Raw genomic sequence first — 13,873 nt, 5'->3', positions numbered from 1 at the left:
AAAAATAATGAAGTGCTCCATGACACGAGTGGCTGGTATATGACATTTACTTTTACCTTCTAATAAGTTTTCTGGCACAAAGAACATTCTCTGTAAATGGTCTCAGTTGATTCTGGGAAAATTTCATTATATGGCCAGATTATGATCCTATTATGAAATAAACTGTCAGGTGGAGAATGATTGCTATTTTTTTCAGTTGGTAAACACCAAAGGAAAGCAAGAAATCTGTAATCATGGTTTTTGAGACATCAAATAGTGATTTTTTTATTAGAAAACTGGTATTTTCCTGAAGTTTACAAGGCTGTTTTGGAGGTGGTAATAAAGTCCAATTCTGCTTAAGAGATTTATAAGACTGGAAGAACTATTGGCTGGGAGATGTAAGAAGGAAAAACACTTGGGGTCAAATCAAATACCCAGAGTCCAACAGCAGATGTGTTTTTGAGATTTGATTTGAAGAGGGAGATCAAGGTGAGGAAAATGATTTCTTCGCTAGCAGGCAAGTGTATGGACATGCTCCTCTGAAAAGCCTGGGAGACTTTTATTGTGCTGAAATGAATTCTATGAGGATGGTACTGCAGATGACCTCATGTTTTCACTGCTGTAAATTACACTAAAATCTGTCACAGTTGATAACCCAACCAAAGTCCCCAAGCCTCTCTGAAGCATCCTGGGAATTACCTAGAGTACTTTAACTAAGAACATGTTACCTGAAATGTATGGTTCAAAGAATTTATTACATCCAGGAGCACAAGCAACAAAGATAAAACTGATTAGGGAGAGGATTTGAAAGAAACACCTGTGTCACTTGAATAAAAGAAGATAAATCTAGTGTAAAACTGTAATTCATGGCTTTGGTAACAATATAAGAAATAACCCAATAACCTTTTTTCTGTGTCTTGTGATTCATCAAAGACTATCATGCATGCTCTCCTTTGTATCTGAAGGTGTTACTAATTCCATTTGTAGGGTATTTGCTTTTCTCACCCCTCATCTCACCGTTTTGGCAGAACCCCAATCCCAGGTAAAACTTTCTGCATCTGAGCAGCTGACTGGGGCTGAAGGAAAATAGGGAATCTTGATCACTTGCTCCAATCTAAATGTATGACGCAGACTGAAGTAGTCCCTTGCTTTTACCCAGTCATACTTCTATTATTTCCCAAGTTGACTCCCTTTCCTTCTTTCCAAAAGTACTCTTTCACACATTTTCCACTCTCTTCACACATTCAGCACCATCCATTCACTCCTTACACCCAACTGACAACCTCAATTCTTCTTTCACTGAGAAAAAAATTACAGTCAGAATCCCCTCACCTTCCCTCTGCAAGACTGCTAACCTGTGTGCATCTGTACTCCAACTTCTAGCTGCCTCCCTCCTGTTAAAAATGATGACCTGCCACTGTTCCTAGATAAGACAAATTTCCACTTATAAGTGGAATATCTATGTCCTCATCCCCTACTCAAAATTATCTTCATTCCCTTGTATCATCAAATTTCCCCCTTTCAAATGGATCATTCTTATCAGGATACTAACAGGTGGTCATCTCTCCCACCAATAACCTCCAAATTTATAAATCCACTGGAGAACTATTAGACCTCATGAAACTTATGTGTATGTTTACGACTCCTTCTTCTATAAATACTTTCTTCTTTTGACTTCTCCAAAACCCCATTCTCCTTGTTTTCTTCACATCTCATTGGTACTCCTTCTCAATCTTTGCTGATCCTTTTCCTAACAGTGGAAGTAATACCTTCTCTCCCATATCCACAGTGACTCCATTTATTTTTTTCCTGGAAAAACAGTCAGTTGCTATTGAGTTAATTCTGACCCATGGCAACCCCACATGTTTCAGAGCAGAAATGTGTTCCATAGAGTTTTCAGTAGCTGTGATCTTTAGCAAATAGATCTCCAGGGCTTTCTTCCAAGGTGTATCTGGGTGGATTTGAACTGCCAATCTTTCAGTTACTAGCCAAGTACTTACCCATTTTGTGTCACCCAGGGACTCCATTTAAACAGCCAAAATAGTCCTCTGCCCTGCTCTCTCCCTGAATTCCAGATGTATATATCCTCTGTATACTTGACATTTCCACTTGGGTGTCTACTAGATGCTTCAATAGTAACATGTCCAACATGGAGAACTCTTGGCTTTTCCTCCCAGACTTACCTATTTTGACTCTTTACATCTCACAGCACTACTCTCACATGTTGTTCAGGCCCCAAAAGCGTAACTTTCATTTTGCTCTGTCTCTCACATGCCACATCTAGCCAATCAGCAAATCCTATTGGCTCCACTTTCAGCATATATCCTAAATTCCTCTACTCCTCGTACCTTTCTGTTCTCACTGTCATTGTTTCTCATGGGGATTAAAGCAGTATTTCTTCACTGTTCTCTCTGCCTCCACCCTACTCCCTACAGTCTCTTCTCCACACAACAGTCAGAGTGATCATTAAAAATATACTTTGATTATTTTTCTTCCTCTGCTACAAATGCTCCATAGGGTTTCCATCACACTTCAAATTAAATCAAAACTTCTTTCTATGACTTGGAAAGCCCTTGTGGCCTACCAGCTGCCTATCTCTCCCTCAGTATCTTTCACTGCTCTTCTTCTTTCATTCATTCATTCTTGACTTCATGCTTTTTGCTGTTTTCTCAACACACTAGGCTCATTCCTCTACTAGCTATTTCTTTTTCCTGAAAAAAAATCTCCACCCATACTTCCTCATGGCTTAGGCTCTCACTTATATCAGGTGTCTGTTCAAATAGCAGATCTTGTTTAACCATCTTATTTAAATGGTATTCTAGCTCTTCATGCTGTTGAGGTTTTTTTCTTTTTGAAATGTGTGTGCATGTGTATATATTTATCTGTTAGTTTGTTGTCTGTATCACTATATTAAAATGCAAACTCCATGAAGTTCTAGCACTCAGAACAGTACTTGGCATGTAGTAGGTGCTCAGGAAACATTTGTTGAATAAATAACTTGATTTTTGCATAATTCTTCTGGGGACCCAAATGTAAGCATTTATGAGATGGTTTATAGGGTTTGGGGATGGTGAAGTAGTAACAGGAGGTAAGAAGGGGAGGCAGGGAATGAAACCAATATTTATTGAGCACCTCCTATGGTCTAGCACTGTGAGTACTTTTTGTATATCATGTCACTTAAGCTTCACAGAAACTATTTGAGTCAGAATTCAAACCCAGATTATCCTCACTCTAAACTCCATATACTTTCCACTTTTCATTATTGCCTCCTCTGGGCAGATGGTGGCCAGGGAATGCACCAACCCTAGTTTCACAGAGGTACTGAATCAACCTCATGAATGCTGTACTGCTTGTTCATCTTCAGTCCTCTACTTATCTAACAATCCCCTCTTCCCATACATGACACAGAAAATAAGCAAAGGAGCAGTGATCTTACATAAAGAATGAACCTGAGAGTAGAGAGGTACATCTTATTCATCTTTATATCTTTTTCCTCAGGGCTTAGCACATCCTTGGCAAATAACAGGGACTAGATGAATATATGCTGAATCCAATTAGTAGGAATGATTGTTAAAGTGTCACATCGATACTATATATCAGTAACCAAGAGCTCCTTTAGGACACAGGGGATGATATATTTGACAGCAGTGATTTATGAAAGTATAAACACAAGGCCCAGAGAGAGAGGAGGAATCTGAAAAAAGAGCTTATACTTTAGTCTTTGGTTTAACATATAGGTGTTATGCATATGAGCCTTTGCCTTCTTTATATTTTAGGATGTGACAGGCCCTTTTGTTTTTTAACTCCACTGAGCATGCTAGACTTAAAAAATAATGAGTCTAGGAGGAGGAGCTAAGATGGTGACCTAGTCAGACACCATGCTGTCCCTCTACAACAAAGACCCCAAAATCAAGTGAAACAGATACCTATGATAATCCTGGAGCACTGAGCATTAAATGAAAGGATAAATGACTAGATCAAACACTGATTGGAAGAAGAAACTGAATGAAATTTGCCTGGTACAATGTGGCCATTTGGAGACAATGCAAACAGAATTCCTGGGTAGAGCACAAGAAGTAAATTTCACAGAATCCCCAATAAAAAGAGATATGTACTGAAGCAAGGTGAACAGAACAGGAAATAAATTTAAGGAAGGAAATTGGGCAAGAACTCTAGACTCAGGCAACAACAGAGCAAGAATGGAGCCAATAAACAGGATAGAATTACTCACCAGCAGTAGTCTCTGGTCATTTGGGTTAGGGATCCACAGGGAGGGGAAGGTCTATGGGGTGGCAGCTGTAGATACTGGACTCTGGATGGCATCTCCCTTGCATTGAACCAGGGCAGAAACCAGAGAACTGGCTACAGTTGCCCATGAGTATACTGATGCCCATGCTGGTGACCAGGGACCCACAGGAGTGTGCTCTCCCCAACCCCCGACACACAAACCTTGCAGTGACCAGAGGTGTGGATCTCCACTATCCCCACCATCATGGTGACTGGTGATATCCCACTTGTCACCCACCCCTTGCCTGATGGTTTGCCTGGCCTGCTTTCTCTGTGTGCCTCAGGTTCATCTGTTATCACCAGTGGCATGCACTTCTGGGATCACATGCCACATGCACCACTCCAGAGACAGAAAGTGAGGTCCCAGTGCTGCCAAATTAGCAACCAAAGTAGTACACCTACCCTGACCACCTGGATACATCAAAACAAAACAAAATATTAGGGCAAAGAAACCAACATACAATCAACAAATAAATACAATAAAATAACATTGTTTTGGGGAAAACAGACAACTTCAAATCATACAAAGAAACAGGACATGGCTCAAGCAAGTGACCAAAATGCAGAAAACCTCCCTGAGGAGGAAATGTTAAATGTTAATACAACTACCTGATAAGAAACTAAGAATTATATTTAGGACCTCTCAACAAATTAAGAAAGAAATCAAGGAAAACACAGATAAAGTCAAGAAAATCAAGGAAAACCCACCTGAATAATTCAGGACAACAATACAACATCAAATTGAGAAAATCAATTGGAAAAATAGACAATTGGAAAACATACGAAAACAGAAAATAGAATCCAAAAGATTAACACTAAAACTTCAGAAATAGACAATGCATTAGAAATAAAGGAGTAGAACTGAATCCATGGAAGACAGGACCAGGGAAATAAAGGAAAAATCCCTTGAAACCAATATGTTAGAGGAGAAACAGAAAAAGGAATAATGAAAAATGAGGAAAGCCTAAGAATTATGTGGGACACTGTCAAGAGAAATAATTTACAAGTGATTGGAATCCAGAACAGGAAGAGACAGAGGTGTGGGGAAGCACAGAGAAAATTGTCAAAGATTTGTTGGCTGAAAAGTTCTCTAATATGATGACAGAAGAGAAGCTATCCATTCAAGAAGCTCAATTTACCCCAAATGGGATAGACAGAACTCAAAAGAAAGTCACCAAAACATATAATAATCAAACTTTCCAAAACCAAAGACAAAGAAAGAATCTTGAGCTCTGATTTCTTGGCACAAACCATGCAGGCAAGAAGGCAATGGGATGATACATATAAAACTCTGAAAGAAAAAAATTGCCAATCAAGAATTATATATCTAGCAAAATTATCCCTCAAATATGATGGTGAAATTAAGACATTTCCAGATAAACAGAAATTAAGGGAATTTGTAAATACCAAACCAATCTTATAAGTAATGCTAAAGGGAGTCCTTTGGACAGAAAATCAACAAGTGAAGATTAAGATACATGACAACATCACCTGAAAACCAACCCAGATAAAACTTTTAAAAAACAAAATAAAATTATAAGACTGTAAATAGGGAACCAGAAATGTCAATCTGTAAATGACAACAAAGCAAAAACTGGATTAGTGGTGTAGTAACAGAAGGCATTTGACTGCTAACCAGAAGGCTGGTGGTTCAAACCCAACAGCCACTCCTCGGAAGGGCAATCTACTTCCGTAGACATACTGCCTCAGAAACCCAAGGAGGGGTTGCTATGAGTTGGATTTGATTAGACAGCATTGAGTTTGGTTTTGGTTTGGTTAACAGAACTTCCAAATGGAGAGAAAACTCAAGACGATATCAAGATAGGAGAGACTATTTTTAATTTAGAGAGGTAACAATAATTACAGAGTAACCACTTTTATCCTCACATCAGATACAAAAACTAACTCAAGATGAATCAAAGACCTAACTGTAAAACCTAAAACTATAAAGATCATCAAAGAAAAAATAGGGACAAAATTAAAAAAATTATGGCATAATAGTCTATTAAACATAACTAAAAAAATGCACAAACAGAAGAGAAACTAAACCACTGGGACTTCCTACAAATTAAACTATTATGTATGTCAAAAGACATCAAGAGAGTAAAGAGAGAACTGACAGACTGGGAAAAAAATTTTGGCAACAACATGTCAGACAAGGGACTAATCTCTAAAATTTATAGAAAACTTCAATGTATTAACAATAAAAAGATAAACAATCCAATTAAAAAATGGGCAAAGGATATGAACAGACACTTTATCAAAGAAGATATTCAGGAAGCCAACAAATACATGAAGAAATGCTCACAATCATTAGTCATTAGAGATATGTAAATCAAAACAACAATGATATATCATCTCACCCCAGCAATAATAGCAGTGATCCAAAAATCAGAAAACAGTAAATGCTGATGGAGGTATGGAGATATTGGAACTCACACATAGCTGGTGGGATTGTAAAATGGTACAACCATTGTGGAAAATGGTGTGACACTTCCTTAAAAAGTTAGAAATAGATATACTATATGATTCAGCAATCTCAGTATGAGGTACCTATCCTAGAGCAATAAAAGCCATGACATAAATAGATATATGCACAGCCATATTCATCTCAGCATTATTCACAATAGCAAAAAGACAGAAATAACCTAAGTGTGCACCAATGGATGAATGAATAAACAAAGTATGGCACATACATACAGTGGAATACTATGCAATGTTAGAGAATAATGATGAATCCACAAAACATCTCAAAACATGAATGAACCTAGAGGGCATAATGCTGAGTGATATAAGTCAATCACAAAAAAAACAAATATTATATGATACTAGTATTATAAAAGGAGTGCTGGTGATGTAGTGTTTAAGGGATTTGCTTGCTAACCAAAAAGTCAGTAGTTTGAACCCACAAGGCACTCTGCAGAAGAAAGATGTGGCACTCTGCTTACATGAAGATTTACAACCTTGGAAATCCAAATGGGCATTGCTATAAGTCAGAATCAACTCAATGGTAGTGAGAGGGACTATTATAGAAAGTCAATAAAAGGTTTACACACAGAAAGAAATATTCTTTGATGGCTACCAGGGATGGGAGGGGGAGAGAGGGAAATTTACCAATTAAAGAGCTTGTTGTTGTTGTTGTTATGTGCCGTCGAGTCGCCCCGACTCATAGCGACCCCTCCTTGGGTTTCCGAGGCAGTATCACTATGGAAGTAGGATTGCCCAACCTTCCTTCCGAGGAGTGGCTGGTGGGTTTGAACCGCCAGCCTTCTGGTTAGCAGTCAAGTGCTTTAGCCACTATGCTACCAGAGCTCCTAATATTAATCTGGGTGACCAGATAAACAAAACAAAACAATGAAACCAACTGCTATTGAGTTGGTTTTGACTCATAGTGACCCTATAAGGCAAAGTAGAACTGCCTCATATGGTTGCCAAGACTGTAAATCTTTATGGAAGCAGACTGCTCCATCTTCCTCCCACAGATCAGGTGGTAGTTTCAAACCACTGACTTTTGGTTTGCAGCTGAGCGCTTTAACCATTGTGCCAGCAGGGCTCCAACTTGGGTGAATGGAAAGGCAATATACAATTGGGGGAAGGTTAGTACAACAGGACAAAAGCAAAGAAAGACACTGGGAGGTATACAAGAGAAAAGGCAATGATGGTAAGGATTATTATAGCACAGTGCTGCAATAACAGTAATAACAAACAGTAATTTATAAGTGGATACATAGGTAGACAGGAAAGCTGAACAGATGTGAAGGATGTAAAGCAGTGCACCTATGAGTATATGTAGATCTGGCTGAGGATATTTCAACATAAGTATATACAGGTCCTGCAAATGTATTCATATATATAGTACACCGTATCGGGCAAAGTTATGAAAACTTCTTAGTCAAACACCTTAAGGGAGTGAGTCACTGAACTTAGGGGCTTAGGACCATAGTCTTAAAGAACATTTAGGTCAATTGGCATAACGTAGTCCACAAAGAAAATGTTCTACATCCTACTTTTGTGAGTAGCAACTGAAGTCTTAAAAACTTATGAGCAGCTATCTAAGATACAACTATTGCTTTCTCCCCGTCTGGAGCAAAGAAGAGCAAAAATAAAATAAAATAAAAGATTCAAGGAAACAATTTGTTCATAGGACTAATGAACCATACAAACCACAGCTTCTACTAAGTAGCCTGAGACCAGAAGAATTAGATGGTACCCAGATAATACTACTGACTGCTTTGGTTGGGACTGCCGTAGAAGGTCTTGGACAGAGTGGGTGAAAATATAGAAAAAAATTCAAAATCATAAAAAAGACCAGACTTACAGGTCTGATAGAGACTGATGGAATCCCTGAGACTATGGCCCTTAGCCACACTTCAAACCTGGAAATGAACCCATCACAGGGGATCAACTTTTAGCCAAATAATAGGCATATAAAGTGAACAATACTCCCCAGAACAATGAACCATATGAAAGCACAAAAGCAGTATTTTCCCAAAACAGAAAGGTCGGAAGGCAGACAGCGGCAGGAAAGGACAAATGGAAATGGGGAATCCAAGGAGGAAGTGGGAAGATACCTGTTAAAATGTGGGATTGCAACTATTGTCAAGAAACAAAATGTGTATAAATTGTTGAATGAAAAACTAATCTGCTCTGTAAACTTTCACACAAACAATAAAATGCTCAGAATAAAATAAAAAGGACAGATACTGTATGATCCCACTGTCATGAAATATCTAGAGTAGCCAAATATATAGAGACAAAAGTTTATTAATGGCACTATTGATTACCAGAAGCTAGGAGGAAGAGGAAAATGGGGAGTTAATGCTTAAGGGACACTGAGTTTCTGTGTAGGGTAAAGGAAAACATTTGAACATGGACAGTACTGATGGCTGCACATCATGATGAATGTAATTAACATCACTGAATTGTACACTTAACCATTGTTAAAATGGCAAGCACTTTATTGCATATATTTTACCACAAAAACAACAACAATAAACATATATACTTAAGTTGAAAAGTAAAAAAAGTGAATTATGTACAGCACTGCCCCTTGGAGAACCCAGGAAAAATCACTGTTAATGATTCCCACGCTGGGATTCCCCAGACCTTTGTGGTCAAAACACTTAACAAAAATTATACATTTCCCTGTTTTGTTGCCACACGAGTTGTGGCTTATTAAGCAAGTAATGTTTTATATTAAAAAATAATAATGAGTCTAACTTTCTGGTATTCAAACAAAAATTTCACCCTTTTCAACATTGTTTCAGACATAAATATACTTCATAAGGAGCTAGGACACCTAGTGAGAACTGAAGTAGCCATTTGTAGAATCTGTTCCCTGGAAACTACTTAGTCAAAGCTCTGATTTTCTGAGGAGATAGGCAAAGAAGTAATGGTCAGAGTGTTTCTCAAATTGGCAAATGTCAACGGCTAAGAAGTACTTACTGGTTTTCCTGAGGGCCCTTCTGGTCCAGGGAAACCTATGTCTCCAATAGGTCCTCTTTCACCCTAGAAACATGTTCACAGACAAAAGTCAATTTGCATGAAATGCTTTAGAACTACTTGTCAGTGCAAGCATTAAGAACTTTTAAGAAAGCAAACTGTTAAGAGGCAACTCACTGGTTCTCCTGGAACTCCTGGAGGGCCTGGAGCACCAGGCTTTCCCTGTTGAAGAAAATCAAAGAGAAATATTATGAGTCAAATTACTGAATGATACTAAGTGCTTCCCCTCCCCACCTAAGAATTGAATGTACTGTCAGGGCTGTGGGTCTCTGAACTAAAATGGCATTCCTAACAGAAAAGTCTGTGGGAATGTACACATGTGTATATAAAAACAAAAATCAAACTTACTGCTGTCGAGTCAGATCTGACTCATAGCGACTCCTTTTTGGGTTTCCAAGGCAGTATCACTGTGGAGTAGATTGCTGGTGGGTTTGAACCTCCAGCCTTCTGGTTAGCAGTCAAATGCCTTAGGCACTATGCCACCAGAGCTCTTTATGTGTGTATGAGGGCAAGTAAAAAAGAAAGGATAATATTTTTGAAAATTTCTCAATATGGGAAATTCCACTTATATCTATTTGCCTGGCAGCTCTTCTTTACTTCAAGAGTAGCAAGGACACAGAGGGACAAAGAAGTCTGTGCTTGGCTTTGAGTTTCACAAGAAGATTTGTAAATTCATGCAAGTACATCTGATTGAAAAACAGTGTTTTGTTGAGAGGGAGACAAAAAGATTGGTTTGTTTCAAGAGGTCATAAAGTGAAAGACTGACCATAGAGAGATCCTGGATCAGAGAGAACCCAGGGTGGGGGCTGTAGCGGATGATGGCTGAACAGAAACAGGAAGTGGAGAAATGCCATAGTATCCAGACCAGGCTTAAGAGGCTGCCTGGGTCTCTGAGGGGGAGCCACTTTCCATTCCTTTGACCTAATGTGGTTGGTAAAGGTAGGCCAGGTGATGCTGTAGGCATGGGCAGAAACCATAAAAACTCCAGAAAGGGGAATCTGAAAATGAGAGACATTTCCCACTTGCTGTTTAGAATTCTGAAAGGAGACTGCCTTATAGGTACAGATACGGAGAGTGTGGAGTCTAGGCAGACACAGGCCTTAGCATTCCTGGAACTGCACAAACTCTGCGGGTTCCCAAATTTCTTCTGGGTCCGAGTTAGGGGATATGCTAGAACTGAGATGAGCAATGTCCAGAAGGGTCTTGGATGGGGAACGGGGGTTTTGGAGTGCTCGGGCCTTGTGACCTGAGATGATGGGGATCACAGGCATATTGGTGGCAGGCAGCAGAATGCCAGAGATCGGGTGGTACCAACAGAGCCTCAGAGAACCTGGGAGAACAAGTTGCCCACAGGCCTCACTCAAGGTCAACACTTAACAAAAGCTTCTTCCTATGTATACATATGCTGTCGTGGGAGAAAGATGAAAGAAACCCTAGTGAAATCCTTGATAGCCTGAATATGCTGGAAAGGGATAGAATGGTTTAGCAAGAGCAGGAGTGCCTACCGTAACAGTGACTATGATGTGTCTGATGGGCGGGCCTCATCCCTGGATCAACCAGAATAGTATCCTTTTAACTATTTTATATTCTGTTCCACAATAAAGTTCAGTTATAAAAAATAAAAAACACATTTTAAAATTATATAGTTGCATATTTCTGTAATTGTCAATCTTAATTATGAGATATAGAATTTGCTTTTGAAGGAGTCATAACATACTCTGTTTAGAACCAGATCTTGTCCAAGAATATAGTTAAAAACATAATTTGTATAGTTTAGAGCGTGAAGAAGGGATGTTGGGATTATCCTGACTTTTTTGCAGGAAAATACTATAAAAGTTGTCATTAGAAATTCTACTGCATGGTATTTTGGACTTCTCTTTTCAGAATTTGAAACAACTTGGGTGTTAGTAACTGGGGAAAGGAGTTGTTATTTTGTTTTATAAACTAAAGCATAAAGCTGGAAAACAAAACAAAACAAAACTTAAAAGTAAACATCAGATTTTAGACATCCAAGTAAGTGGCATGTTAGGTCCTTATGCTTACCATGTTGTATCCTTTAAAAGTATCTTTGGAATTTCTCATTTTGATTGCCTTTTAAGGCTATAGCACATCTTTTAAATTCCTCTAATGGTGGCCAATAGGAGCTCTGGTAGCGTAGTGCCTAAGACACTTGACTGCTAACCAGAGAGCTGGTGGTTCAAATCCACCAGTAAGTCCTCGGAAGGAAGATGGGGCAATCTACTTCCGTAGTGATACTGCCTCGGAAACCCAAGGAGGGGTCACTATGAGTTGGATCTGACTTGACGGCACATAACAACAATGGTGGTCAATATTTTTTCTTTGAAAGTAGACTTAATTTAGGGTGATAGGCAAAGGTAATTTATAGGTACACCCATCTAGGTGAATAGAATGTAGAATTAAGCTTCATACCACATAGAGACAAAACCAGGGTATGACAATAATGGGGCCAGGTTGTTAAATGGACTCTGCAGACATTCCAAAACAGAGTTCCAAATACATTGTTCGCAATTACAATGAAAAGGGTCAGGAGGAATGGGAATAACTGGATAGCTTACTTTCATGAAGAATGAAAACATAACAACCAAATCCATTGCCATAGATTCCAACTAATAATGACTCTATTGGACACAGTAGAACTACCTCATAGGGTTTCCTAGCCTGTAATTCTTAAGAAAGCTGACTGCCACATCTTTCTCTCTTGGAGCAGCTGATCGGTTCAAACTGCCCGCCTTTTGGTTAGCAGTGAACACTTAACCATTGTGTCACCTGGGCTGCTTTCAAGAATACTGTCTATAAAATTCTGAAGTGCTTGCTAAAGAAAGGATTTTGCTTTTGCTTTTATTTACAGTGATACTAACACTTAACTGGATCTAGATCAGTACAAAGGGTGGAGATTATGGAAGGATTTTAATATTTTGTTATTAGACTGAGCAGTTACATGAGTGACTTCTGGTCCTATAGGTGATGGTGGTGGTGCTAGGAGGTGCTGGGTGATGTTAGGTGGTGTAGCTCTTATCTTTCTCATGTTCCTGTGCATCAAGCATAAGGTTTCCATTGATTTTCTTTTGATGTTATCCTGGACTTACCCTGTAAAGGCACCTAGTAAGAGGATGAACAGCCTCACTCATAAAGCGTGACCACAAAACTTTAATTAGAGCATCATGTAAGAAGATCAGAATGATCCCTAGGGCTCAGGGAAACGTTTTCAACCTTTCCTGGAGTACTTCCTATTCATTTGAAAAGACCTTGATGAGATTAAAACATTTGACACCAGAGAGCAACAAAAGTGATTGAGAGGATTGAAGGGCTAGTTTACAACGAAACATTAGCAGCAATAAAGTTCTGCTAATAACACCCAGCTAAGGGAAAACTAGGGTTGCTATGAGTTAGAATCAGCTTGATGGCAATGGTGTTTTATTTATTTATTTTTTTCCAGTTAAAGGGAAAACAGACAGATACAGCCCTTTAAAAGGAATTTAGAACATGAGTGAGGATGAAAATTTTGCCTTTTGAGGAACAAGAACCTTGAAATATGATGAGAATACAGAAAAAAGCTTTTTGAAGCTGTGCTTGTATATTAATGTATAGTCACAGGTGAACAAAACTTATTTTATTTTTTTTAGTTAGTAGAATGAAAGAAAAAATAAGAAAAAGGTGAAAATGAAGAATGGCGTATTCTTGAAGTGGGAGAGGGACAAGTGGTTTTATTATCTAAACTGGAGTTACAGAAACCTACTGCCATAGCAATTATGGTCTGCTTCCCAGCCCTCTTGCTCCATAATGGTAGGTTTACAAGGAGCCCTGGTGGTACAGTATTTAAGTGCTTGGCTGCTAAGCAAAAGGTTGGAGGTTTGAATCCACTAGCTGTTCCGTGGGAGAAAGTTGTAGCAATATTGTTGTTAGGTGTTGTCAAGTCAGCTCCAACTCATAGCTACCCTATGTACAACAGAATGAAACACTACCCAGTTATGTGCGAGTCCCACGGTCCTTGCTATACCTGAGCCCATTGTTGCAGCCACTGTGTCAATCCATCTTGTTGAGGGCCTTCCCCTTCTTTGCTGATCTTCCACTTTACCAAGCATGA

At 38.9% G+C, this 13,873-nt stretch overlaps 1 protein-coding gene across 1 annotated transcript in view; it reads right to left on the bottom strand.

The window, feature by feature from the left end:
- The window catches only part of COL19A1 (collagen type XIX alpha 1 chain), a 537,038-nt gene that overhangs the window by 26,742 nt on the left and 496,423 nt on the right, over positions 1-13,873 (bottom strand). The window contains exons 42-43 of the mRNA XM_007945183.2: positions 9,886-9,930; positions 9,712-9,774 (exon numbers count right to left, since the gene is read on the bottom strand). Coding sequence (XP_007943374.1) covers positions 9,712-9,774; positions 9,886-9,930 — 108 coding nt within the window. The remainder of the gene's footprint in view (positions 1-9,711; positions 9,775-9,885; positions 9,931-13,873) is intronic.

This window comes from Orycteropus afer, unplaced genomic scaffold (assembly GCF_000298275.1).
Source record: "Orycteropus afer afer isolate SDZICR_OR568_19922 unplaced genomic scaffold, OryAfe1.0 scaffold00133, whole genome shotgun sequence".
Taxonomy (NCBI): Eukaryota; Metazoa; Chordata; class Mammalia; order Tubulidentata; family Orycteropodidae; genus Orycteropus; species Orycteropus afer.
This window is presented reverse-complemented; position numbering and strand designations above follow the sequence as displayed.